Source organism: Buteo buteo, chromosome 9 (assembly GCF_964188355.1).
Source record: "Buteo buteo chromosome 9, bButBut1.hap1.1, whole genome shotgun sequence".
Classification (NCBI taxonomy): Eukaryota; Metazoa; Chordata; class Aves; order Accipitriformes; family Accipitridae; genus Buteo; species Buteo buteo.
This window is the reverse complement of record NC_134179.1, coordinates 43801682-43827384: the sequence shown is the minus strand read 5'-3', so window position 1 is coordinate 43827384 and position 25703 is coordinate 43801682. Positions and strand designations below refer to the sequence as shown.

The following is a 25703-nucleotide window of genomic DNA, read 5'->3' as shown; positions in this document are numbered from 1 at the left end:
CTGCTAGATGCACTCCTGCTGTGCTCTCCACATGGAGAAGAATTTTCCCCAAATTTTTATGAAACTGCACCTCATTTACAAGTCAGTCAATTCACTTTCCACCTACATTCCCTGCTGACAGTGTTACTAATTTTATACCTTATGCTACCGTATCTAAACATATTAACAGTGGCTGCCTCACCTCACATCTGAAAGGCTTCTCTCCAGAATGCTGTAGGGAATGTACTTTGAGAGACATACTGCGTTTGAATGATTTTCCACAGGTTTCACATGTAAACGGCATGTCCTTTGTGTGTGCTGCAACACAACAGTACATTAGAGATGGTCACTCAAATGCAAACAGTTCTTTAACCAACTTTTTCCTCCAACTCCAAGCAGGAAAATGATTACTGCTGAACAGCTTGTAAGTATATACACATATGTACACACATAGGTATTTTCCTTGCTGCCCGGTACTACAGACTTGAACTTTTTGCTAAGGATAAAACTCAGACAACTGAATTTGCCTTATTATTTTTCTCCTCAAAACAGCAATTATGAGTTAAGAACCACAGAGACACGTTATGAGGCAGAACCAACAGAAGCACCAATCAATAACTCACCAACCATATGTTTCCGCACATGGGCCATGGTGTAGAACTTTTTTTCGCAAATCTCACAGGAGAATTTCTTTTCTGCATATCCATGGATAATCTTGATATGTTCATGGAGGGACCAGAGCTTCTTAAATGATTTATTACAGGAAACGCACTGAATGAATGGGATAAATAGAAGGAAGTTTAAATTAGAAAGATTCAGTGATTCAAGTTTGTGGAGTTAAGCCACGTTATCTTCCTCTTGGCATGACAAAAAGAAGCCCAAAACAAATCAATATGCTGTATATTGTCTCAGACTGTACTTCAGCTTACATTTACTGTTTCACATTTGAAACAATTACACTAAGAAAAGCCAGATCAAGCAGGATTAGAGAGGATGTTAACCCGCTGCATTTTGGTGCCACCCGAAGAGCACCACAGCCACTGCACTAACTCATTTCCAAAACACAACAGCATATATGGCTGGATGCAGCCCTTGAGGAGCGAGCACAGAGAAGACAACTTCACAGGCACTGATGCTGCTGGTGTGGGAAGAATCCAAACCCCTGGCGTGGGAAGAAGCCAACAGAGGTGGAGGAGGCCAACACCAACAAGTTGCCTTAAACCCATCTGCACATCCAGGCCTGGCTTTCACAGGAGTGCTGTGACCCCTCAAACTCCAGGTCTAACTGAGCCCGTGAACTAGCCAAAGCTCTCTCCTTTTAGCTCTATACAGAAGACAGCTTCCATCTTGCAGCTCTTGACCATGTGGTGAATTTGGTACACAGCTCATACAGCAAAGCAAGTTGTCAGTTCCGTCTTTCATGTTCTGACTCTTCATTTATATCAGTATCAGTAGCACTGTAGGTCTACAATCACAATACGCAAACAATGTTTTAATCTGTTCCCACAACTACTGTGAAATGTCCAGAAAGTCAGCGATGAGCAGGATCCTGAGGCTTTCACGCATCTCTTTTTTCCCCCCAATAGTTAGTTCTTGCTAAAGACTTGATAAAAAAAATCCATGTACAATTTTTAAAATTCCAGAATAACCTTAGTTGTAAAACTTGATAGTAGACACATATGTGAGGATACCAAGCCATTTTCATCTTTGAAGTGAAGAGGAAGGAATTGCGGCTTGTTATTTTTTGTTAGCTGTTGGGATGTTCGGGGTTTTTGGTACATTTCCATTTTTCTGCCTATCAACTACCCTCCTTCCCTCAAAGTAAGAAGGGCTGTATGCTGTTCACTGCTGAACTAGCAAATACTATGCCTTCTGCCAGCTTGAGTTGTTTCTTCTCTGCACAGACAAGTTATGCTGCTTTCACAGTGCTTGAATCTCTGCAGGCTTGGAAACTCTGGTACACCGCTCACCATGCCGACTCCAAGGAGAGCCTCTGCGTCCAAAAGTACCTACTTGGAGGCATGTGAAGAACAAGCTGTAGCCCTCAGGGGGGACAAAAAGAGTAAAGCAATGCTAAGAAATGATCAAAAATCCTTTGTTTTAAGGTTAAGCGAGCCCTTGAAGTGGTCAGTCTACAATTTAATTGACGATCAGCAGCAAGTAATTTAGAACACTAATATTGAGAGCTACTACACAGAGAGTCTAAGGTGACAACAGAAATTCTGTGAAGGTGCTAATTTTGAAAGGATGAAAAACAGAAATTACGTGGAAAAACAGATACATTTCATCACGTAGATGAAAAATATAGAGGAGCCAGCCATGTTTATCAGTTCAATTACTGCTTACATAATGAAACAATTTTTTTTCCTAGACAAAGCTCCATATCCCCCTTGACATATTAAACCTTACATTAATGTAAAACTTTCATATCCCCTTACTCCTTTTGCCAAGTGTAATAAAAACAAATTAGGAGGCAGCTGCGGAACACATTCCAAATGTCAGGACAGACAAAAATAATTGTTGAATATATGCTTATACTGAGAACTTGAAGATGACTAGCGGTGCTTCTGGCACTATTTGGGGAATATTTGGGGAAGTTTCTGGACCTGATTCTTCTAGTACTGGATATAAACCACAATTTCTACAATTTCTTCTTTTCCTATCACTTTTGGACAGAGGAATGTAACCCCTCAGAAGCATGTGTGTGCATGGATTACAGGATACTTCTCCATTCTATTCCACATATTCAAACTATTAATGAATTCCTGTTTCAAGTCGAAAGATTTTATGCTGTGAATGAGCCACCTGGATGACAGGGCATTCCTTACAGTTACACTTAAATGTTCCTTGTTACATTAAACTTTTGAAGTATTTATTTCAAAAACTGCAAGTACATACTGAAATGTTTATGTATTTTACTAACTATGCTCAAAACTCATTATCTTATATTCCTTCCTTCAGTCTTCCTCCTATGAGCTGAAACATAAGGAAAAATAACAGCGTTATACAGAGCTGCATTTGAATCTTACAGCAAAGAGAAATTGCAATAAATATTTCAACTGTCTCCTGCACAGTGGGGATCAAATACCAATTCAGTTTAGCATTAAACAAACAAACAAACTCACTCTTAAATCTTTCTGGTAAAACTCATTGGACAGACAAAAAACTTGTTGCCCTACAAACTCTCAACATTTCAGCTGCACAAAAATTGAACTCAAGCTGCTTCATACAGGCAGCGGGATTATTTCAGAAGTAGGTGGCAACACTGTGCCTAGTTTAACAAGGCAAAAAAAAGCACATTCTAATCGCCAGATAAAACAACAGTGTCCCCAGTTACATGAGAACATAGATGCCTATGAGCAAAGTACAAACCGCAGATGAATCAGAAACTCTGAAACTCTTTCCACAACTTAAACTTTAAAATGTTTCTATTACAACACAGCCTTCCATTGTTGTATAAAATTAAAAGCTGCAAATCTTCTGGTGAGAAAGACCAGAGATCTTTAGATTATCAGTGAGATTTACTGAACTTTTTACACTGGGAAAAGGGCAGGCTCATGAGCAGATTTAGTCCCTGACTTCGTACACTTTCATAGGCATACATGAACACTACTGTATATTGCCTGTATATAATTATAGGATTTTAAAAAAAGCTACATTTTAACACAAGTTCAAATCCTGACTTCACTAGTTTCTCTCTCACCTGCTTGCCTCTCTGGTATTTTAAAAATTTCTGATTCCCATACTAGCAAAGTGCCATAATTCCATTCTCCCTTGAAACCTTACCTGGACATACTCTGTGACTGAGTTTCAGGACACTGAAACACTTTGAACTTTAAAGCTAGCGAGAGCTGCAGGTGCTCAGCACCTGAAGAAGGAGGGTTTATCCTGTCAAAGTACTTCATTGCAAATGCACTTGTTTTCAGGCCAGTTACTCTTGAGTCTGACATTTGTTAAAGTAGCTTTGCGTTTTCCCCAACTCGTAGTTAAATACTAGAGTAACTCTGCTAAAGCAGATGTCAGTTGTACACTCTGTTCCCTGCAATTTACTTCTTTTGGAAGTCACCAAAGTGTTGATATGTAGAGACAAGGTCTCGGTCAGAACCTGGTCTGTGCAAAAGATTTCCCCCTCTGAAGTGTCCACTAGCTGTATCCAGGGCACGACAGAAGGTATGGAAATCTGGCAAGCAGGTGAGCAAACCTACCTGGATATTTTTTTCACAGTCTGTTTGCTGGTGAAGGGACAGCTCACTTTCTAGAACAAATTTCTTCCCACATTTGTCGCAGATCTGCATGCGCCTGTGAGTGACGTTCATGTGCTTCTCCAGGTACCAGCGTGTGTTAAACACCCTGGGGCACTTCTCACAGGTTAAAGTCTCCTTCTCTTCACACTTTGATTTCTGCACAGGTGCCTTGGGCTCCTTTGCAGCTTTCTTCTTACGCTTGGGGGGCTCCACACTCTTTCTACGACCCCTTGTAGTTCTGGGTGATGGGGAAGTTGTGGCTGCTGCAGCAGATGCAGCTCTCCTTGTTCTCCTTTGTGCAACACTAACTTTTTCCACTCTTTTCTCTTTTTTCTTCTGCCTCTCATTTTCCTCATAATCATTACTGTCTTCAGTGGCCTCTTCCCCACTGTCACCCTCCTCTTCCTCACTGCTGGTCTTAAGAACAGCAGTCTCTTTGGACTGGGAGGGGACACCCTTCTCCCCTTTTGATACATTTAATGTTTGGTTGTTAAGGTTTACCTCTACTATAATCTGCTCCCTTTTGTAAGTCACTTCATCTTCCTCCTCTTCTTCCTCCTCAGAGTCGTCAGAGTTTTCTCTATCTTCTTTCACAGCCCGGACCTCTCCTACCGATCTGTTCTCCCTGAAATATGGCTGCTCCTCTCTTTCATGGAGATGTGGTTTACTCATTTTGCTGTCCACCAACACAGAGTAAGGACTTCCTGACTCTCTCTTGTATACTTTGGTAGACAGATCAAGTTCCTGGCTGGCACCATGATAAAACGTGGGTGGCACTTGACCACGGCGACTGTCCTCTTGCGCCATCCCTGCATGTGCGGCACAGTTTTCAACCAACTGTTGGCAAGAATTGGCTGTTTGACTCATTTGGGGGGCCCTAATTCATTGAGCACCTTTAATCCCAGAAAACCAAGTAAGCAGCTTTGAATCAGGATGGATTCTCAAGACCGATGCCTGTTCCATCTACACAGAATGAACAAAATACGATTCTCTGCCGGTGTTTAGCACTAATGTGTAGGTCACAGAATTCTGGTATTATGGCAAGAGCAGAGCAGTAGTAATTATTCTTCTGGAGAAAGTTGCCAATGAACCGTTGAACATTTTATCTATAAAAGACAACAGAGAAAACAAAATAAATTAAAAAAAAAATCACTAAAATCATCAGCAAATTCTTTTGTTTTGAGTTTGTACAACTGGGGTAAAGCACAGGGTATATTATCTGAGCTGCATCTGCTGGGCGTGGACTGTCCTATAGCACTGTCTCAAGCAAAACTGGCAGTTAAGTACAAATACATGCACCTTTTGTGGGGATCAGAACTGGTACTAGACTCATCAAGGCAATGAGTATTCTCCACCTGACAAAGATCACCGCCACCTGCCTCAACGCTGGGCCAAGATGCTGACCTGCGTTTCTCCTGGACTCTCGGGAGCACTGATGGCCCTGAAACTCTGCTCTACTCCCATATGCCTCTCCATCAAACACGGTGCATACTTCCCCAGAAATACCTCTTCTCCTTCTGTATCTCCCAAAAGGAGCCCATCCTTACCCAGAAAGAGGACATATTATACTGGACAACATTCCATTAATGTAGATATGCATGAAGAATTTCAATGGAGACATTTTCAACTTGCAGCACTAAATCAGATTAAGAACACCATGTCCCCTGCTTGTTTCCACCTCAGAGATCCCTCATACAGCCTCTTGATTTAAGGCACTTATTCTTTTGTCTCATTCTCCCTTCCCCCAACTACTTATTCCTTAATGCAGTAGCCAAACAATATTACATTTGCCCATCTAAATTTCACTTGCAGTTATTCAAGTTGGAATTTGACCGGGACACTGTTACTTCCTCTTGCAAAAAAAAAGCCACGTGATCCCTAATGAATACAAGTAATCAGTCTCTCACATCTATTTTTCACCAGGACAATTAGATTTTGGTAGCACTGTATTACAACATCAAGCCAAGATTTTTGGCTGTGCAGATCAAATCAGAAATACATTGGAACTCCTGACCAAACAGCATACACAGAGCTAAACCTGTGACTAGAGGGTGCAGAAGAAGAGAATTAAGGACAGAGCCTAAGAGACATCCCATGACTAGAGGACAGACAAGGGCCCTAACAGAAAATGGATGGATCGAGCAGCTAAATGAAGAAAACCGGATCCCCACTATCAGAATCTGAACATACCCTTGAGGCTATAAGCTTGGGCTAAGTCCAGCAGACAGGTATAAAACACTTGGATTTTGCAGAATCATATGGCCATTTTTATTAGTAGTATTCTTGAAGCAACAATAAAAACCAACCAACCTAAAGCAGTATTACAGACATGGATTTTTATAATAAATTTCCTTCCACATCATAGTGAGTTAAAATACCCTCCACACTACAAATGTGGTAACTTCCATCCAAACATGTTTTCATATGATTTGTATATTACAGTTTCTATTTTACTCTTCCACCAGAAATTTCCCCCTTTGAAGTGAATTTAATTGAACAGGAGATGAACCTACCAATGGTCTCAGTGGTTTGAATAATAAAGAAGACTGAACTGTTGCCCACAATCTTTGTGAAGTGACATGCTGGGGAAAGTGACAGACCAATAACCAGTTGTCCGATTACCAGCTTAAAAGCAGATTCTTAAACGGTACTCCAGTATTTCCAAATGCACTCAAAAAGCACCCTGCAGACGGCTGACAGAGTGATCTGCAGAGAGACTCACAGCACCGCAACACCAGGGTTTATTCCTGCTGCTGGATACTTGCTCCACGCTCAGCAGGGTCTCAGGTTCCAGCTTCCCAGCTCCAGAGGTGAGGCAGGAAGACGAGCACCAAGACCCAGCTGGAACAGGAAATACGTGGAGATGGGTTGTTAACATTGGCTTGTGATCACAAGTAATATTCAGATGGAAAAGCTAGTAAATAATAAAATAAACTGGTTGTGATTGCAAGCCAAAATTAACAAGTCTATACCGAGGAAGGCCCTGAGAAAGCAGTGGGCACGATGAAATCCAGTTTAGCTTTTCCTTTAACAAATTGTAATAAATTATTCAGGAGCTCAGAAAAATCACTATGTCACATAGAAAATGATACCCAATTATTTCCTCAGCCTATTAAGCATCTCTCGCAAGCTGCACAAGTAAATCAGGAAGGCTACCAGAATGCTGCTGCTAGATCGCCAGAAAAAGCAAAAAACTTGTCATGAAAGGGAAGCTTTACTTCCACCCCCCATTTACTGAATGTCAAAATATTCTCTTCACATATCCTGCCACCATTTCACCTCTGCTCATTTAAGGAATATTTAATAAACCACTTTGTATGAACAGAGTACCACTTCAAATAAAAACAACAAAGGGGCTTATTCCGAGTTATCAAAGCTATTTGGTTTTAAAACCACTTCACTCTGCAGAATCAGTAACCTACTTTCACTTTGAATACACCGCCTGCTACCCTCAAGGGACCTGCAACTTTCGAACAACATTATTTAACAGTCAAACAGCTGGTAAAGCAAAGCCCTCTTTATACATTTAATACCATCAACATACTTACTAGACTACTGACAGTTCTGAGAGACAGTAGTTTAAATACTGCCCAAAATATTATAATGGAAGATTTTTTCCCTTAAGTTTCTAATCCCAAATGTAAGAAAGCAGCATTTGGGTGTTTTTATTTTTGCTGCCCCACCCCCCTTTTTTTAAAGGTGAATCCACTTTTTTTCAAAGCTGCTAAACAGCTTGGGCTCACAGAATGAATTTCAGCCATAATACAAAAAGGGAGAAATACAGGTTCTGATTAAAATGTAAAAAGGATACACAATTTCGAAGCAATTTTTGAAGAAGCCTATCTAGACATAAAACTGAGGAATAACTGTATTACAAGCATAGAGTGACTCTATGAGGTGCATGCAACACTTGCAATCAAAGACCATACAAGAAAGGTTTGCAAGCCTATGAATGTTAAAGGCTCAAACCCAGGAAAAAAGTACAAAAAACTTGAAGACAAATGTGTAGGTGGAGGAAGCATGTGTATGTGGGAGCAACACTTCATACAATGCTTTCGCTACTGGTAAAGAAAAACCGCATTTCTTCACATTATCTGTACTAAAAATAGAACAATTTATAGCAGAGAGCACAAGCACAATTACCTGCCCCAACTTTGGCTCAACAGATGCCTTGAAATCAGCACAGACCAAGCACAATATACTCAGAGGTTAATGACTTTAAATTACATGTCCTTAGTTTGCCCTCAGAGAGGGACCAGCTTGACAGCCTGGCTATCTCATATTTTCGTCTAACCTGTGCCAAGGACATACGATTTGACTTCTGGCAAGCATCCGCCAGAAGCAGACACTGATGTAAAGAAACACAGCTTCTTCCAGCTTTTGTAGTAAGTCAAGTGGTTGCACAGTCATCTCTGCCTATCAAGGCTCCCTGTGAGCTACTGACCCCTGCATGGCCTACAGCTGTTTGCCTGCTATCACAAACAGGCTGCCAGCTCCACAGATGTACACTTAACTGCTCATTCTTTCTGCCTGCATGTTTCTGGTGGCTCCCATAACAGGGCAGAAGAGGCACTTCGGGGCACTCCACAACCAGCGATGACCCTGCCACTCCTGGTCAATGTGACAGTGGCCTAATTTTTTTTATTTTTTACCAGTTTAATCACTGCCTGTAGAAAAGTTATCAATATTAGCTCTGAAAATTGACAGACGCTGGTCTTACTCACTTTGCTGTAGGTTGGCAAGTCTAGAAGCATTGCAGGCACAAGGGTGATTTGTCTACTGACACAAAGACGGCACTGTATTGATTTATTACTTAGTTAACATCTGGAAGTTCCCCCCACTCTTCCCAGATAGCCATAAGGACCAGAAAATTCCTTTAAAAAAAATACCCGCGCCTCAATTCACAAATCAGTGGCATTTGCTTGTGTAAGTTTTACTCACACCACAAGGAAAAAGAAGAGGAAGGGTAAGAGCTTGGGGCTTTCCCGCAGCTCACCTACTTCTTGCATGAAAAGTGAATACTATGAAAGAAGAGATTGCGATAGTCAATGTCCCACATTAAAAATGCATTAATTTATTAGCCATCCATTATTTTCTTGCTTTGTTATAAGACAGCCTTTCAAGACAGGTACAGAATATAAGTTTTTGTTTCTGTTTACTAGCCACTTGTACTAGATTTCACTTCCAACTTGGTACAGTAAGAAGTGTTCTCAACCTTAATATAGCTCACAAGACACCAAGACAAAATTATTTCTCCAGAAGTATACAGCACCTAACACGTGGGGGAACCTGAGCCACAGCTAACACTGCGGCACTGAAATACCACGCACCCTAACAAGCATCACAAATTATTTGCACACTTCCTTTACAACACAAGACCTGTAACATCACACAAGAGAACCCCCAAAACTTCTTTTTCTTCCCCTTTTCAGTTTAGAAGCAGACAGATCTCAGTTTAACAGCAGCTTTTAGATGGATACAATCAAGAGGCATTGCGGGGAATTAACAGGTTTTCCACTCTACCATTTAGAAGTTTGATCATCTTGAAATTTGATGTTTTCTTTTCCATAAAACAAGACTTCTCTCAGACTACAGTTGGAAAAAGTTAAGAAAAAAATAACTGTGTTATAATTAAAGGCAATGCCATTTTACATACACATTAACAATCTGAAGTTTTTAAGGATCCTGGACACCTTTCTGTTGGAAGCTACAATCCAGCAGCTCCATTAAGTCCTGGGGCAACCAGATTTGCACTCAGTTTACAAGTGGTGAAACGACCATGTGCATAAATAAATAATTTACATTATTTAAGATAATGGGCCAATTTTAAACTAGTCAAGTAGTTGTTGAAGAAACTATACTCAGAACAGGAGTAAGACAGTGGTTGCTGGTTGGGGGGATTAATTAAACATAGTTCCAACATTATGCCAAACCTGGGGCACATTACAGTCTGGCTACCACCCAAATTTCTAACCAAAACTGGAGCACCAGCTTCCCCGCTTCCTTTCTACTCATCAGGTAGAAATTTCTAGTACAGCTAAAACCTATGTGAATTCAGAATGCTAGCGTAGCTCAACCCTTTCTAAAGGGCAGTACCATTTTAAGTTAAATGCTTTCACACTTACTAGTCACATTATTTGGATACAGAAGAAGTATTACAACTATGACAAATTGGCATGGGTTTATTTTGGAAGGCTGATAAGAGAATGCATCACTCTGGTAAGTATAAATGTAGATGTAAATGTATAAATGTGATTTTTTTCACTTTGCCTCTGTTAATATTAATCAGTGTTACCCATTAATCAATTTCAAGTCATCAATTTCATCAGCAGACAGGACAGAAATACAAGAAAATGCATCAGAAAAATATAATTTTCATTACACAGATACAACTTAGCTTTAAGTATACTGCCCAACACAAAGTTCTGCCGTATTTTTCCTAAAAATAACAAAACATTAATGCTTTCTCACTACAACTCCGCTCTAGGAAATCCGTAGGTAACATGAATTCTGAAAAGCATATTAGCAAGAAATAACTAGAGATTGCAATGTGAAAATACAAAACGTTTGACTAAAATGGTCCAGTCACCTACAGTTCAACACATGAGCAATATTTCAGAGGACAAGAAAAAAAAAGGTTTCAATATACTTGCGCAGTTTGAAGAACAGGTGCATGAAACAGAATAGTGCACAGGCACAGCAATTCCCAGTTAGTGGGAAAACACATCTGGTACAAGTTACATCATGTCAGCGGATAGTAATCAGGACTATAACACAAGAGGGAATTATTTATATCATCGTACAATCACTCCTTTCTTGTGAATCTCAGCTGCTTTATATGCAAAAAACCTGAAAATATGTTCTTAAGTGGTAAGTTTTATGTCAAGACAGAGCCATAGTCAGCACATCCTCACAGTTTTTGCATTTCTATGGGTAAGTACTCAAGCCTGCCTTTACCCATGTAAATGCAAAATAAAAAGACTGACTGCTACTAATGACCTAGTCTGTTATCTGCTAGACCTCAAGGGACAGCTTGTAACACCCATCTAAGAGATGGTATCTGTAATAGGTTCACGCTTAGTAGAGCTACAAAGGAAACGAGGGAAGAGTAATCCTATCTACTGTATCAGAAGGACAATTTTGTGCAGCTGACACAGACTTTAGGAATCTGGTGTAACATGGCAAGAGGATATTCAGAAACAGCATTTGCAATTCCTGGGACTGTTCTGTGAAAAACAGAAAAATCATAACTCTCTTCACTGCAAGCTCAAAAGTCACTTGAAACAGATTTTCCCATCAATGTATATAAAAGATTAGACATAAAATGGTGTATGGCACTGTGGCTTGTATTTTGGTGAAATTAAAGTTATGCCACATATTTGGGCATCTCTGTCTCAAATGGATTAGTCTTGGTACAACTAAGCAAACCGACATGCACATCATAAAAACCCAACAACGCTGGCAGTAACTGAAAGTATTGCAGCGAGTCTTGGCACAGAAACAAAAGACTGGAGAGTGAATAAATACTGTCTAATTCTTGAAGTAAAGGTCTGGGCAGAAGTACGTTCGACGGGGTGGTATATGAAAGCCTGAAGACGCAGTACAGCATCTAGACTGTCCCACCATCCAGTTACTTTTTTCGACCACTCCTAAAATAATCTATGATAGGTATCTCGCTAACTCAGCAGGCAACATATTTTCACTGTATGGAGCTGGCTATTTGCCTGTAAGTATTTAACAGTCTAATGGAAAATGAAGCAGACCATATTTCCAATTCCAGAAAAATGCCTTATATAATATCCTGCAGCTAAAACATAAAAACTATGATAAAAAACCTTCAGGCTTTTTCCATTTCTTAAGATGAATTATTTGGCTCTATCTAGAAGTTTGGTTTGAGGGACAAAAGCTTTCAAACCAGTGATTTCCAGAACCGTGAATCTGGAATTTTTTCAAGCATTATCTCCACTGAAAATAGTTTAAAAGGTTGCCATTTCAGAATTCAGCAGCATTATAATCCCTCAGCTTTTGCAATAAGCTGAAAGATTTCTATTGGCTATGAACTAGTTTTAGCTATGACAGCCATAAACCTCAACATTTTTCTTTTACTAGGCAAAACCATCTTGAAAGAAGTTCTAGTACACCACGATATACAGTCAAATTAAAAGTCTAAGCTCTTCCTACTACCTTAAATATATAAAAATTAAACACGTGACTGAATTAGGAACTTCCTTGTATTCAAATCTGTTGTGCCTCATCTGTATCTTTCAATGCAAAAAATAGAAAGCAAGATTAAACCACAACCAGGTAGTTGCCACTTAACAGTAGTCATTCACATGTATACACCTTTCACATTTATTACTTTTCTGTAATTGTTTGGTAACTTGAAGACAATATATGAAGCAAAAAAGCCTCATATGACAACATTAACAGATCATCTGTCCCTTCAAATTTGTATACTCATCAAAATATGTGCCAGAAGTTCAAAACTACCCACTGCTATGATACTGAAGGGCAATTGTTTCACCCATTAGCCTACTCTTTGTTCCAAATCACTTTTTATTGCCTAGCTTTCATCTTTGTTCAGTGGCAAGATTCCTTTTTGCTTTAAAAACACTTGCTTTCATCATTATCTGCTCACATATCTTGAAGACTAGTAAAAATTGCACTAAGATTTTAAACCGGCCATTTATATTCATAGACGGCAGTGATGACACTTATTAAATACCAAACTTATTCTAAGATTGCAGGTGATTGCACTAACAATATAGGCTACACACAAAGCCATATGAAAACAAAAAGGAAATCTATCATCAAGATCTGTACCTTGGGAAACAAAAGTTAGCATTTTCCCTCTCAGAGAGGAAGAGTGGAGAAAGAAGCACTAGATGTTTATCAGTGTCTTTAAATATGTAGATGTGATCAGTTGAGAGCTCAAAAAAATGTAAATGGTCTGTCCACAAAGTAAAGCTGACAGGTATAACTTCCACCTGGACATTTATTCTGGAGGAAAGGTGTTTTTCCTCGGTTTAAGCTGACAGTACCAACTTGGCAAGAAATAATAAACTTTTATATCCAGAATAGACTTACCTCCTCTCCTAGCAAGCCCCAAAGGAGACCTTTGCAAATATGTAGAATGGAGGTAACAATCAAGTTTTGTATTTTTTAAAGAAGGGTTCAGTTCAAGAAAACTCACAGAGAGGTTCACTTATTTGCTTACAGCTTTTTGTTGACCAGCCTGTACTACACATCACAGCGTGTAACGTGCTCCTGTATCATTTATCTTTTACAGTGTAATAATGGAACGTTTAAAATAATCTCATCTGAGCCGAGAGCATGATGTTACACACATGCTTTACAGAGTCCCTCAGTCACAGTTTAATGTAGTTTTTAAAAAACATTTTGATTCATTTCCAGTCTACCAGTTTATCTTAAAAAAAAACCAAAAAAACCAAACCTGCAAATATTTTGGAACTTTGCTGAGAGTGGTATGTAGTAGAAAAAGATTTAAATCGCAAAATCTTCTTTGGCTTCACAAAGTGTGAATTTGATCTCTCCAAAATAAAGTTTGTTCTTCTCACATCATTGGAATGTGCTTACGGATAGGTTTAAAATCCTCTCCATTTTTCATTTAGAGCTCTTTACACACTAGATAATTTTGACTTTGAAACCAGCAACAAGTTTGTAAAAACCACCATAGCAACAAAAAAGCTTGCAGCAGCTGCACAACTGCCCTCTGCACAGTGGCAGATGCACTAGCTAGGAGCATGACTCACCACTCTGGTACTGGTAAATGCTGTGCTGATGGAGAATTAACACAAGGAGCTTTCCCTACTTTTCCTTACCTGGGCTTCTCTTAGCATCTCCTTTCAAACTGCCCACAAAACCACACCTGCATGTGCCTGTAGAGTTTCAGTTTTATAACTTCTAGCAGCGTTTTAATTACTGAATCGCCAAACACTACTCGGATCAAGCCCGGCTAACCTTGTGGTTAATACAAAGATGATACGTACGTTCATGCAAGCACAAATCACCAGGAGAAGTTTAAGTAATCTACTGTTGACAAAAGTCTAAATGTGCCAATACCAAAACTATACTATTGTAAGTGTTTCTTCTTGCACAATGTCACAACGCTCCTGTAAACCCTGAATAACCATTTGGTATGGTTATCTTCCACTGCCAATTACTGTCTCGTTTTGAGCTACTGAATCTTCTGAAACATTACACAGTTTGTTTTAGATGCATACATAATGTAAACTTTCAGAAAAACAGACCTTCTTGCTTTTGTAATATTTACCAAATTTAACAAAGCACATTTAACAACACACAGATTTATCAACTTCCAAGAAATGCTAACCAAGTAACAATACTTCAACAGAACTCCTATTTGCACATATTCTACCTTTGCAAGTACATTCAGCGTTCTCCCTGAAGTTACCAGGACTAGACAGGGAGATATAAAGCTGTTCAGCAAGTCTATGCGTGACCAAAACAGACACTGTACCACAGCAGCAGTTCATTTCAACCTTCACATGTTTTACAGTTGCAATTCTCAAGCATACCCGCTCTTCCCACTGATACAGTGGATTTTCTTCCCAGTTTTCCCTCTAATTCATTATGCAGCTATGGGCAATACAGCTAAATACAAAGCTATCTCCGCTTTGTATTTAAATTTCCTTCTGGGCAAAGTGAGGACAATTATCAGTGAAGGCCAGCATTACTTGTTCATTTCAATCTGATCTAAGTCTGTGTGGCTGCCAAAGGAGGCAGTACACTCTTTCCCTATTTATATGCCAACACCAGCATTCTTATGGTTGCAAGGCGAGATGCCTTGGGAAATCAGTCTGCCTGGAAAATAACCATTCCTTGGGATAATTTTTCAGCTGGATCAGTTCTCTGAACCAGCTAACTGTGCAAGTTCATGAATACCACCATCCAAGATTTTGCTTCCTGAAATAATCAATTTGTTCTACAGGTGCAATCTGGCTTTCACCTTCCACAAAATACCAAGGTAAGAGAACCAGAAGCACAGTAACAAATTTGTGGAAAAAAATCTGAGGATGATGCTTAAGAATTGAGGTTGAAAAAATAATGTATTTTCAAGAACCTGTAGCAAACAGGAATTTTTCTGAAATGACTTCAGCCTTTGCATAACTCATGCTTTCATTTAAAAATAAGTTTCTAATGATTATGAAAACATTCTTAGATATGAGTTCTCTCTCCTTACTGACATGTTGTAATCTAAAACCACAGATTTAAGAACAGTAGGATCAGAGTTATAGGCTTCAAGTCAAATCCACATCTTGGCAAAGCTCTGAACGAAGTATCACAGAAACCACCTCAGGACCTACTCAGTGGTGCACGAGTTCCAAATCTCAGCAATGAGATGCTGCCTTTACAGCAGCCAGCAAGTTTCAAGATGAGAGGGAAAACACTTGAAAAAAAACCCCAAACTTTTATTTTCCCTCTTGGCAAAAAGGCACAATGGTTACTTAACTTCCTAAGCAAGACAGGGAATAGCATCTCAGTAAGAATCTCAGTAAGATTGGGGTTATTTGTGCAAAGGGAGAGTGAGAAAAGAAAGCGTCCGCTGACAGCAAGGATAATTAACTTCCATCTTATTGTCTGAATTTAAAGTGCTAGGAGTGTGGGATAATAGAAGTTGGTTGTGCACAGGAGAGATTATTTTAAATTATTTTATAGCAGCATAAGTGGGCTAGGTAATTTATCAAAGATAAGTAGAAGATGGGATCCTTCATCAAGAAATCTGCAGCTTAGAGGAAAGGCCATGAAAATCTAAAAGAGGGGAAAGAAAACAGCCTACTTTAGGAAACAAGTTTAAAAAAAGGCAGTAGAAAACTGTAATAAAGAAAGCCTAAGGTGAGGGGACACTAAACAGGAAAACAGAAGTATTGAAATGAATTTAGAAAGGTACAAGTGGAAGAAGAAAAGTGCAACCAGGTATGTGTTAAAACAAAACTGCCTGGCAAAAAGTTGCAATTACATTCAGGACATAATTTTTCTCAGACCTTTAAACTGCAGTCAGTATGGCATTTCACTCTGACTAATAGATTTTGTCCTGCAGCTAGTAAGTGTGAAATGAATGATTCAACACATGCACATTACAATAAACCAAACTAGATTCTCAGCAGCCATTTTTACTATTACATGACACGGGCATGTTTCTGTCTCTGCTCAAGACTTCTGAAGTCACATCTATATACCACAACTTGTATTGTCCTAACGTCAAACACCTATGCCAACATAAGCCCCTCATAAAGTGACATGCAGTTAAAACACAGGAAATCTAAGCACAGTGCATGTCACTTAACAGGGAACTTGGAGAATTTACTACAGTGAGAAAGCATATAAAATATACTGAGGAATGGCAATGCATCTGACCCCATCATTTATGTAAGAAACACCTCAAATTTTCTAGGCTGAAAAAGAAAAAAAGGGAAAGTTACTGGAATTAAGGACAGAGCTCCCATCATGGTATGAAACAGTATAGTTTGTTAGAAAAGACAGAACCAGAAAGCCCACAGAAGTATGAAGGAGAGTTTCTTCTTTAAAACATATGTAGCAAAAAATATCCAAAAATGTTACAGTGACACAGGTAGTTGACAGTACCTGCTACATGTTAGGCTATTGGACACTAAAAGCAATCAGGCTTTTTGTTAGAAATAGTCTGCCTTCTGCCATTAAAATTCACAGTTGTCACCGTATGTAATGTGTCTTCAGACAGCACTATTAAGACACATTCCATAACTCTCTTTTCATCACATAAGCACTAAAAAGGCTTAAATAAGCATGACCTGCAAACAACTGTGGACTTCAGAACAGATTTTTACTGTCTTCCAAGAGACTAGTGAGCCATAGGAAAAGCAAAGTTCTAGTAAGCTTTCTGCACCTGCAAGATTCAGCCATGCTCCAACTCAAATATTTGCAACTTTTTGTGTACAACATTCCCATAAAAGAAGGTATGTGGATCAATGGATGCTTGTCTGTAAATTTGCAACTATAAAACTTTCCGCTTGTAAAAAACAAGAAAAGCTCTACTACCTTATCCTACCAGGCCATCTGTCTTCGCAGTGTTACCGTGAATATTCTTTCAAAATTCCAGCTGAAAAACTTTTTGTTCACTTGTATTTAGTACCTGGGACAGAATGAAATTGGCTTAACAGGTTTTGCCTCAAATGTTAATATGGATCCTAATTCCACTAACCTATCTTCAAGCAGGCCCGCTTGCCTTTCACATTACACTCCTAAAATCACTTTTCCACTGAAAGATTCAAGTTTCAAAACTTAAAAATACAGAAACAGCACAGCAATACAGCATAAAGTGCTGGTAGTTGCTCGGCATAGCTAAATGTTTCTCTTGAGTGAAAACTACTAGTCTGAAACCTCCTCAGGGAAGGGTGTCTGAAAGTGTCAAGGCAACTAATGCAAGCTGCTTGTGTTAATGAGTTTAAGCTGCTGGCACCAGAGCTACCGCCAGAGTTTCACTGCCTATGCAATTGTTTTTCAGGAGGGAGCAGCAACCTAAAAATCACCAATTTAAGATTACTTGGAAAATTAAGCATTTGTGAAGGTAATTTGGAAATCAGATACTAGAAGTTTAGGTTATAATGAATGTTTCAACTGAACTAGGAAAGTCTGTCTGATATGCTTTTTACTAGTTGTGAGAGCTACATGAATTCTACTTCAGAGTTATAAGCAAACCCCACCCACTTTCCAAAATACTGAAAATGAAGATCCTGCAAAGACTCAGGATGGTATATAATTTTACTTACGCTTACTCACTTACAAGGGTGTTTAAACAGAGTTTGCAACTTCAAGGACAAATATTTTTATTAAAATGTTCTTAAAGGCATAAAATTTGTCACCTCTACACAAAATATCCTTTCATGTTAAGAGATTAGTTATTTAGTTTTTTGATACAATAAAGGAGTTATTGCAGAGTTTTAAAAATACATAAGTCTCGTATTTACAGTGGAAAGAGGTGGAAGTTAAGCATTTAGATCCGCGGAAAGAACAGGTTAAGAACTACACATTCTTATTGGAAAACACTGAAATAATTCAGCCATGCTTCCTCAGCTTGAGGAAGCTCAAGACATTATAGGGTGATGTCAACTGTGGACAGTATCTGCTCACTGACTGCATTAATATTTAAAGTGTATAACTTCATGATAATAAAATGACCTCCACATAAACCCCCACGTTTTTTCCAACTGTTGTGGGGGAAAAACCCCAAACTTTAGTATCATAAGATTCTGAAAAGACAAATAGCACATATTTAACAAAATGTAAACTAATGTTGTTTTAAAAACCAAAATTATGCTCTTTAAAATTTACTTCATCTTCCATTTAAAATAAAAGCCAAGATCTGGATTTTGTAGGGAGAGCTGTTTCACAGCAGAATACAGTAAGAGATCAGCTGTTCTGTGCTGTAGGAATTTAACCAAGGGAATGGTTATATTTTAATACAATAATAATCCACACAATCAGGTTGGTAGAGAACATATCAGTCTTCTCAATTGGTTGGTACTTCCTTCCAATTATGTCTCTCTTTTTTGTGGGGTTAGAAAGAAATTTGTTCTTTGATAAGGCATATTATAGTGTGCCACAGAGAAATAGGTCACTGATGACATGTAGTTTTGTAATCACCTTAAATATACCTATGCCTATCTCAAATATGCTATTGGTACACCACTCTTCCATTAGGCACCGATATGACACGTGATACCAAGACTGGAAGATGGTATCTTGCTTACTGGAAATATCTATTTAATGCAGTTGTATGAACTCAAAGAGGACTCTTCCCAAGTCTTTCTTACATGGACATCTCATGCTCTGGGTGGTATGACACCAGAAAAAGTATGTTTGACCTATAAGCAATTTCTTGTACATATAAAGACTTTCCATCTTTAGATAAAATTGCATCTCTCCATCTGAAATTTCCACATTCTATGATTCTGGCAAAAAGAAAACAAACAGAACATCCCAGTATCTTGCATTTGCAACAGAACCTGACAAACTCCTTTTATAATTTAGCCCTTATATATACACCTAACCTTTCATACAAAACTGCTGAAGAATTTACTCTCCAGAAAACATCAGTTAAAGGCTTCCTGTATCAGTATTAGATGAGAAGAAATAATAATACAATCAATTAAGTCCTTTAAAAAAAGTTCACAATAGTCTATAATGCCAAAGCCTCTTTTGATCATGTAAATATTTGAATTTTTTTTTACAAGTATTACAAATGCTGAGCCACAAAACATGTATTGATCTTCCCAAATCTCAATTACTGCAACTAAATCTAAAGTAGCTATAAATACTAGTCACTAAATACCAGATAAAATTATAAATAAATTCTTAAGTCTCTGACATCCTAGTAAATGCAATCGCTTAGTTAGAAAAATAAAAAGCCTTCATGATTTTGCACTTTTCTTTCAAACACATCCTGTCTGAAAAAGCTTGCAAAATTTCTATCCCTCAGCTACACATTTACACTGTGAGTTTACTCTATATCTCAACTTTATTATCAACATCTAAATTTAAGTGTGGGCTGCCTGGGGCAGGGATGGGGCTCTTCATTCATTCAGCACAACAACCATATGGCAAGTGCTTGATTAATCTCTAAAAAGCAGGAAAAAATGCATCTTGCATGCAGGTAGAAAGACAGATAAAGGGGTTTCAAATAGGTACCAATGAGAACACTAGACCCATATAAAGGATGTAAATGATCTCTTACCATGAAATACTAGATCCTTTCAAAATTACATTTTGCAACTCCACAGCCCATTTAACACGACTAGTGTCCACAGTCCTGCGTCTATAAAATGTGTTTTATTAATACACACCAGATATCTCAAGAGAAAGAGCACCCAACTTCCACATGTGAACAATCAAGCTACAGTCAATCAGCGCGGTGGCAAATCAAGGTGCACCAGACCATCCTTCACAAATCAATGCTCACACATTACATCTCCTTTATTCAGCGCGCACACACATACCCCACCATCATTCTCTTGATTCACCGCGCATACACCACTGTCAACAAAGCATGTGCCAGTTGCCATTCCCAGAACAATACAGCTCAGGTCATCCCCTGAAAAGATAAAAATGCACATTCCTCACATCCTTTATGTCTACAGTACTTCCCTCGCTTTGACTTAAATCACTTCTACCGCACAAGATGCCAAAACTCAGTTGTGATTAAAGACACTTACATAATACTATTAAGACCAAAGAGATACGCTGTCTTGAAGCATATCTTTTCATTCTAACAATACCTGTACCAAGACATCCACAGGACCGAAAGTTGCACAGAAGGCACTTAAAAATCAAAACAAAAACCAAAACCCTAAGGCGCACATACCACAACATCTGTCCTGAGAGCAAAGAGAAGGGGAAGATATCTAAGCAAAAGACTGAGGAAAAGAGAATACATCTGATTTTACAGCTGATTTTCCCCTTCACACGCCTAGACCCAGAACCTGCAACTGTAAAAGGTAACATTTCATTTCCTCACCTACCCCATGACAACTCCGGTCCCAGAAGCGAGTGCATTTAAGAACCGCGTTCCCTCCTAACAATCGCGGACCGTGCACCGTCGTGGCGGCACAATTAGCAAGTGACAAGGAGAAAGGAGAAGGCTGCCAGTGACCCCCACACCTCCATGCCACCACTCCGCGGGAGGGGGCTGGAAAGCAAAGCCAGAAAGCGAAGAGAGATGTGGAAAGGCAGTCCAACACAGCCAAATGCAGCAAGATTTTTTTTTTTTTTTTCTTTCCCCCACTTGCTTCCCTGCAACTCACCTTCCCTCCCCTCCCCCCCGGCAGGTGGCACAGCCCCCCCCCCCAGCGGGGTGCAGCAGCCAGGGCTGATCCCCCCCCCCCCCCGGCCCTATTCCTCCCCCGCCCGCTCCCCTCCTCCGGCGGGGGGCTCTCCCCTGGCTGCACCCCCTTCGCCCGGGGTGTGTGTGTGTGTTGGGGGGGGTGCCCTGCTCGCACCCTGCTCCTCCAGGGGGCTGCGGGCCGGGCACAGCATTCCCCCCCCTACACACCCCCCCCCGCTCCCTTCCAGGCCGGGAGGCGGCTCTATCCCGCTCCCTCCGTCACCCACCCCCGGGCTGGGCCTAGCGTTGCTCGGCGGCTGCCGCCAGGCCCGAAGAGAACGGGGGGAAGGGGAGATTCCCCCCCCAGCCGAACGGGCGGCCCACACTCACCCAGGCCGATCCCTTCAGGGCCACCCCCACCGCCTTCCATGCCGGGCGGCTGAGGGGAGGGGGGGCACAGGCGAGGCGGCGGAGGGCGGGTGGAGGAGGCGAGGCGGGAGGGCGGAGGGCAGGGCGGCCGGGGCCCTCCCTCTCTTCCCTCCGCTCGGCCCCCTCAGCTGCCGCTGCCGCCGCCGCGGCGCGTCGAGTAGCCGCTGGCTCGGGCTCAGGCCCAGGCCCCGGCCGTCGCCGGCGGACGCGGCTCCCGCTCCCCTCAGCTTCAGCCGCCGCCGCCGCCGCAGCGCTACGTGGCCGCCGCAGCCAGTCTCGCGACTCCGCTCGCGCGCACGCGCGCGGCGCGCGCGCGCGTGTGCGCGTCTGTCTGTGTGTCTGTGTGTGTGCCGGTGCGGGCGCGCGCGCGCGCGCGCCGAGGAGGTGGTTGCCGCGGCGGCGGGGGGGGGGTAGTGCGCGTGTGCGCGCGCGGGGGAGCGCGCGCGGGGCGAGGAGGACTGCGGGGGGGACGACACGGACACCCCCATAGGCTGAAGGGAGCGGGGGGGGGGGGGCGGCCCCGACGCGCGGCGCCCAGGGGCGCATGCGCGGTTGGGCTGTTGCTTCTCTTCCCCCCCGCCAGTTCCCAAGCCCGCTCCCGCCCTTCACCTCAGGCTGCGGCGGGGCCGGAGGGGAGCGCGGAGCGCAGGTGAGACGCGGGGGGGGGGGGGGGCGCAGTGGGGGACGCTGCGCATGCGCGGGGGGGCCGGCGCCCCGCGGGGCTCAGGTGAGGCGGCGCGCGCGGAGGCCGGTTGCGTCGGCGGGAAGGCGGGGGAGGGCGCCGGCTCCCCCTCAGCGGGGCCGACCGTTACTCCGGCTGAGGTAATTAGAGAGGCTGCCCTAATTGCAGTCAGCTGAGCCGGGCAAGCTGTGGCGAGCGCTCCGCCGCGCTGCGGCTAACCCTGGCCCACGCCTTGCCTCGCTCCGCGGGCATCTCCGTCGCTCCGATAAAGGCCCCTTTGGTCGCAGCCTCCTGCCGCCGGCAACCGGGGGAATAATGGCCGCTAACGGGAGCCGACCCTCGGGGCTCCCGGTCCTCACGGATAAGTGGAAGTAATGCTTCACACGGCGGCTGCCGTGAGGGAGCGGCTGCGGCCTCGGGATGGGAGGCGCCTTGAAGGGGCCGTGTGTCGTGTAGGGTGACAGAGCTGCCCCTCAGGAGACAGGTAAGACCCTAAAAAAGGCCTCTTTAGTGAGGCCCTATCTGATTTACAGTAGCCAGAGGAGTTGGTCCTTCTGTTATTATGCCAAACCCCAGCTCCCGCTTGTTCAAACCTTCCTCTCCCCTTAAAATACTAATAACTACTTAACTCTGGCCTGTGGTTTCTTGATTACACCCACCTGCAGGGCCCAGGCCTGATGTATGAGGGAAGTGTGACGAGAAGTAAAAAAATATATTTTGCTGGTAGAGCTCTCTGTTCGTGGCAGGTATGGGGCTCATAAAAGGATGTGGGGAGGGTAGGAGCTGCTGCTTTCCAGGCTGGCACAGCGTTTCATAGTGGTACCACCTCTCCCAGGAAGCTGCGAAGCCTACTCCATAGCCATGAAAACCACTGCTGAGCACTGTGTAGGAGGAAAGAGCACTGCTGTGGTTTAGGTTTGGCGGTGGTAAAAGAATTAGCGAGAGTAGCAGAAACAGGAAAAGGGGGAAGGGCACTAGCCCCTTTGGTAGCGTTAGCTGCTTCCCAGGGACTTCAGGAATCTCTTGTGCCCTGTAGCTTTGGCTCCCTCTTGTCTGCTCTCAAACTTGTGTTTGTGCTGTAGTCCCCTTTTTAAAGCCTTTAGTCTGCAATCCCTTCTCTACCTGTGGTTTGTTTCCTCATCTGCTTTGTCTGATGCATATGCCCCCCCCCCCCAACAGCGTAGGGGACTTGATTTGAGGTTCTGCAAAAAATCTATACACCCTCACTCCCCTGAAATGTAATGTTACATGCCAATGTATTTGACCTGCTCTCGATTATTGAACATAAAACCCAGATTTGAGCTCCCTGTAAAGAGCAAGGATTGGGGCTTTCAGAGTCAAAGTTCAGGATCAAATAAAAGGGGCAGGGGAGGCTGGGGAAGCCCCATGGTGGGATCAGAACAACGTTGCCAGTTTTCTTCTTTGCCCCAGCAACCCCTGCTGTGGGAGCATGGGAAAGGAGCAGAGCATGGTGCACTTTACTCTGACCAGCCCCATGGGAGCTGTTACTAGCTGGCCCAGTTCAGGGCAGGCCCCAGGCTGTTATGATCTCTGCTGGGACCTGTGTATTGCTGAAGAGGGAAGAGGTAGCCAGGGGAGACCCTGGGCTTTGAGAGCATGGGCACTGCTCCATCTCAGCCCAACACCCCTGTGCAATGCAGCTTCTTGAGAAAAATAAGAGGATGTCAGGGGATGTGGTGCTGCTGTTGGTTAACTGTGTGCGTGTGAAGGATGCCATGTAGAATTTCCTGCTTTGAAAAGGGCAGGAAGAAAAATGTTGGGGACCTTTTTCTTGGAAGGTGAATGAACAAGGCAGCAGTGACAGAGCCCCACTTGATGTCAGTGAGGGTTATTTCACTCCCCCCAAATAAGAAATATGCAGAGATTAAAAGGAAGTGCCAAATCCCTCTTTCTCAGTGGGCACCATGACTCTGCAGAGGGAGAGTTTAAAAAAAAAAATAAAATGGGGACCAAGTGCAAATATTCTTGGACTCTGAAGGGCTTCTGACCTGATGAAACCAAAGCATTTGTCCTCATGGCCCTGCTTGTGTCCCATCAGCATCAGTGGTGGCCTAGGGAAGAGACAGCTGCAGAGAGCAACTCTTCCTAGCCTCACTGCATGGTTTGGCTCCTCAATGCCCAGGGCACCCTGCAGTTGCTTTCTTCCCTGGGTGTTTGGCTAATGGAGGGTGACAGCTCCCAGGGAGGGGTCCAGCTGAGAGGTTGGCTGTGGCACTCAGCCCTGTTCCCACAAGGAAGCCTGTTTCAGCTATTTACATCCCTCTCTTTGATCTAGCTTATGACATGAAAAGACATGTCAGCCAGGTAAAGGGAAACAAACAAAATGCAGCAACAGCCCCACATCTCTGCTTGCACATGATCTGCTCCCTAGCACACACCTGCCTTACAGCCACAGATCCTTATCAGCCCTCTGATTTCCTTGCTGTCATCTCTGCTTTCCCTGCACACTGGTGTGCAACTTTCTGCATCTTGTTCACTGCTCAGTAAGATGCTGTGGCTCCCTTGCCCCCTCTCTGTAGCATTTCCCTTCTCTCTAGGGTACAACCAGTGTGGGAAATGCCTTTGCATGTCCTCCTCATTGCATGCAGTGCCAGGGACAGGTGATACTGATCTTTGTTTCCTCCCTAAACTGCTGCAGTGTTTCAGCAAGAAGCTGTTTGCAGCTCACTCCAGAAGTAGCAGTAGTACAGTGACATTGTCCCTCCCTGGAAACCAGATCTTTTTTCTGCTAAGCAGCTTAGGACCTTTCAGGGTGAAAAGTACAATAAAAGTATGAGAATTTGCTGGGCCCAGGGCTGCAGACACAGCAGAACAGTGTTTCCCACCTGTGTTTTTCTAAAGGACTAGATGTTCTAGACTTGCTGAGAAAGCAAACTTAACTAGTAAGAGTATTGTTGAGATGCAGCAAGCTCTGCGGTGGGGATAACCACTAGCACAAACTGCAGAAGAGTGTGGGAAGGAGAAAATCAGAGGTGAAGTCCTACTTTTATCAGCTGTTAATTTTCCTGTGGCATGGGCAGGCTTTTTGGGTTTGCAAAGCTGGGTGTTCCTGGGCAGTCCCTGAGCCATATGCTCTGTTTATTTTATATGGCTTTCAGGCTGTAAACCGTATAGGCTGGAATCATTTAGTAAGGGAGATGTCTGCCCAGTCCAGGGCCTGCAGACCCACGCAAGCTGTGCTTCTGTGAGATGAGGCCTAGTTTACAAGAGTTCTTGGCTTTACCCAGGCAGCAATGGCTCTCTGCTGCATCCAGACTCCTGCTGTGATGATTTCTTGGGAAACCCAGCAGCCAGCAAATCAGCCCTCCTAGCCCTCTTTCTTTCCAAAGCCAACAGGGAGATGGGCTGCCTTCCTGCTCGTCCTACCTGCCTCCTCCCATGGTGAGAGGTGGCTCTTGGTGGCTTGTTGGTTCTGGTGACAGGGCTGGCACTAAGCGGGGCCAAGTGGAACCAGTACTAGCCCTTCTCCGCATGCTTGGTGTTTTGCTGAGGCCTCCACATCACAACA

At 42.6% G+C, this 25703-nt stretch overlaps 1 protein-coding gene across 3 annotated transcripts in view; it reads right to left on the bottom strand.

Annotated features, from left to right (window-relative positions):
• ZNF652 (zinc finger protein 652) overlaps positions 1–25703 on the bottom strand; it is a 35273-nt gene that overhangs the window by 6803 nt on the left and 2767 nt on the right. The window contains exons 1-4 of one of the 3 annotated variants that reach the window (XM_075036381.1): positions 21454–21767; positions 4185–5329; positions 603–750; positions 182–297 (exon numbers count right to left, since the gene is read on the bottom strand). In XM_075036381.1, the coding sequence (XP_074892482.1) occupies positions 182–297; positions 603–750; positions 4185–5090 (1170 nt within the window). In that variant the 5' untranslated portion in view covers positions 5091–5329; positions 21454–21767. Of the gene's footprint in view, positions 1–181; positions 298–602; positions 751–4184; positions 5330–20761; positions 20780–21453; positions 21768–25703 lie in introns of those variants that run through there. The other 2 variants (XM_075036382.1, XM_075036383.1) reach the window with 2 other exon arrangements.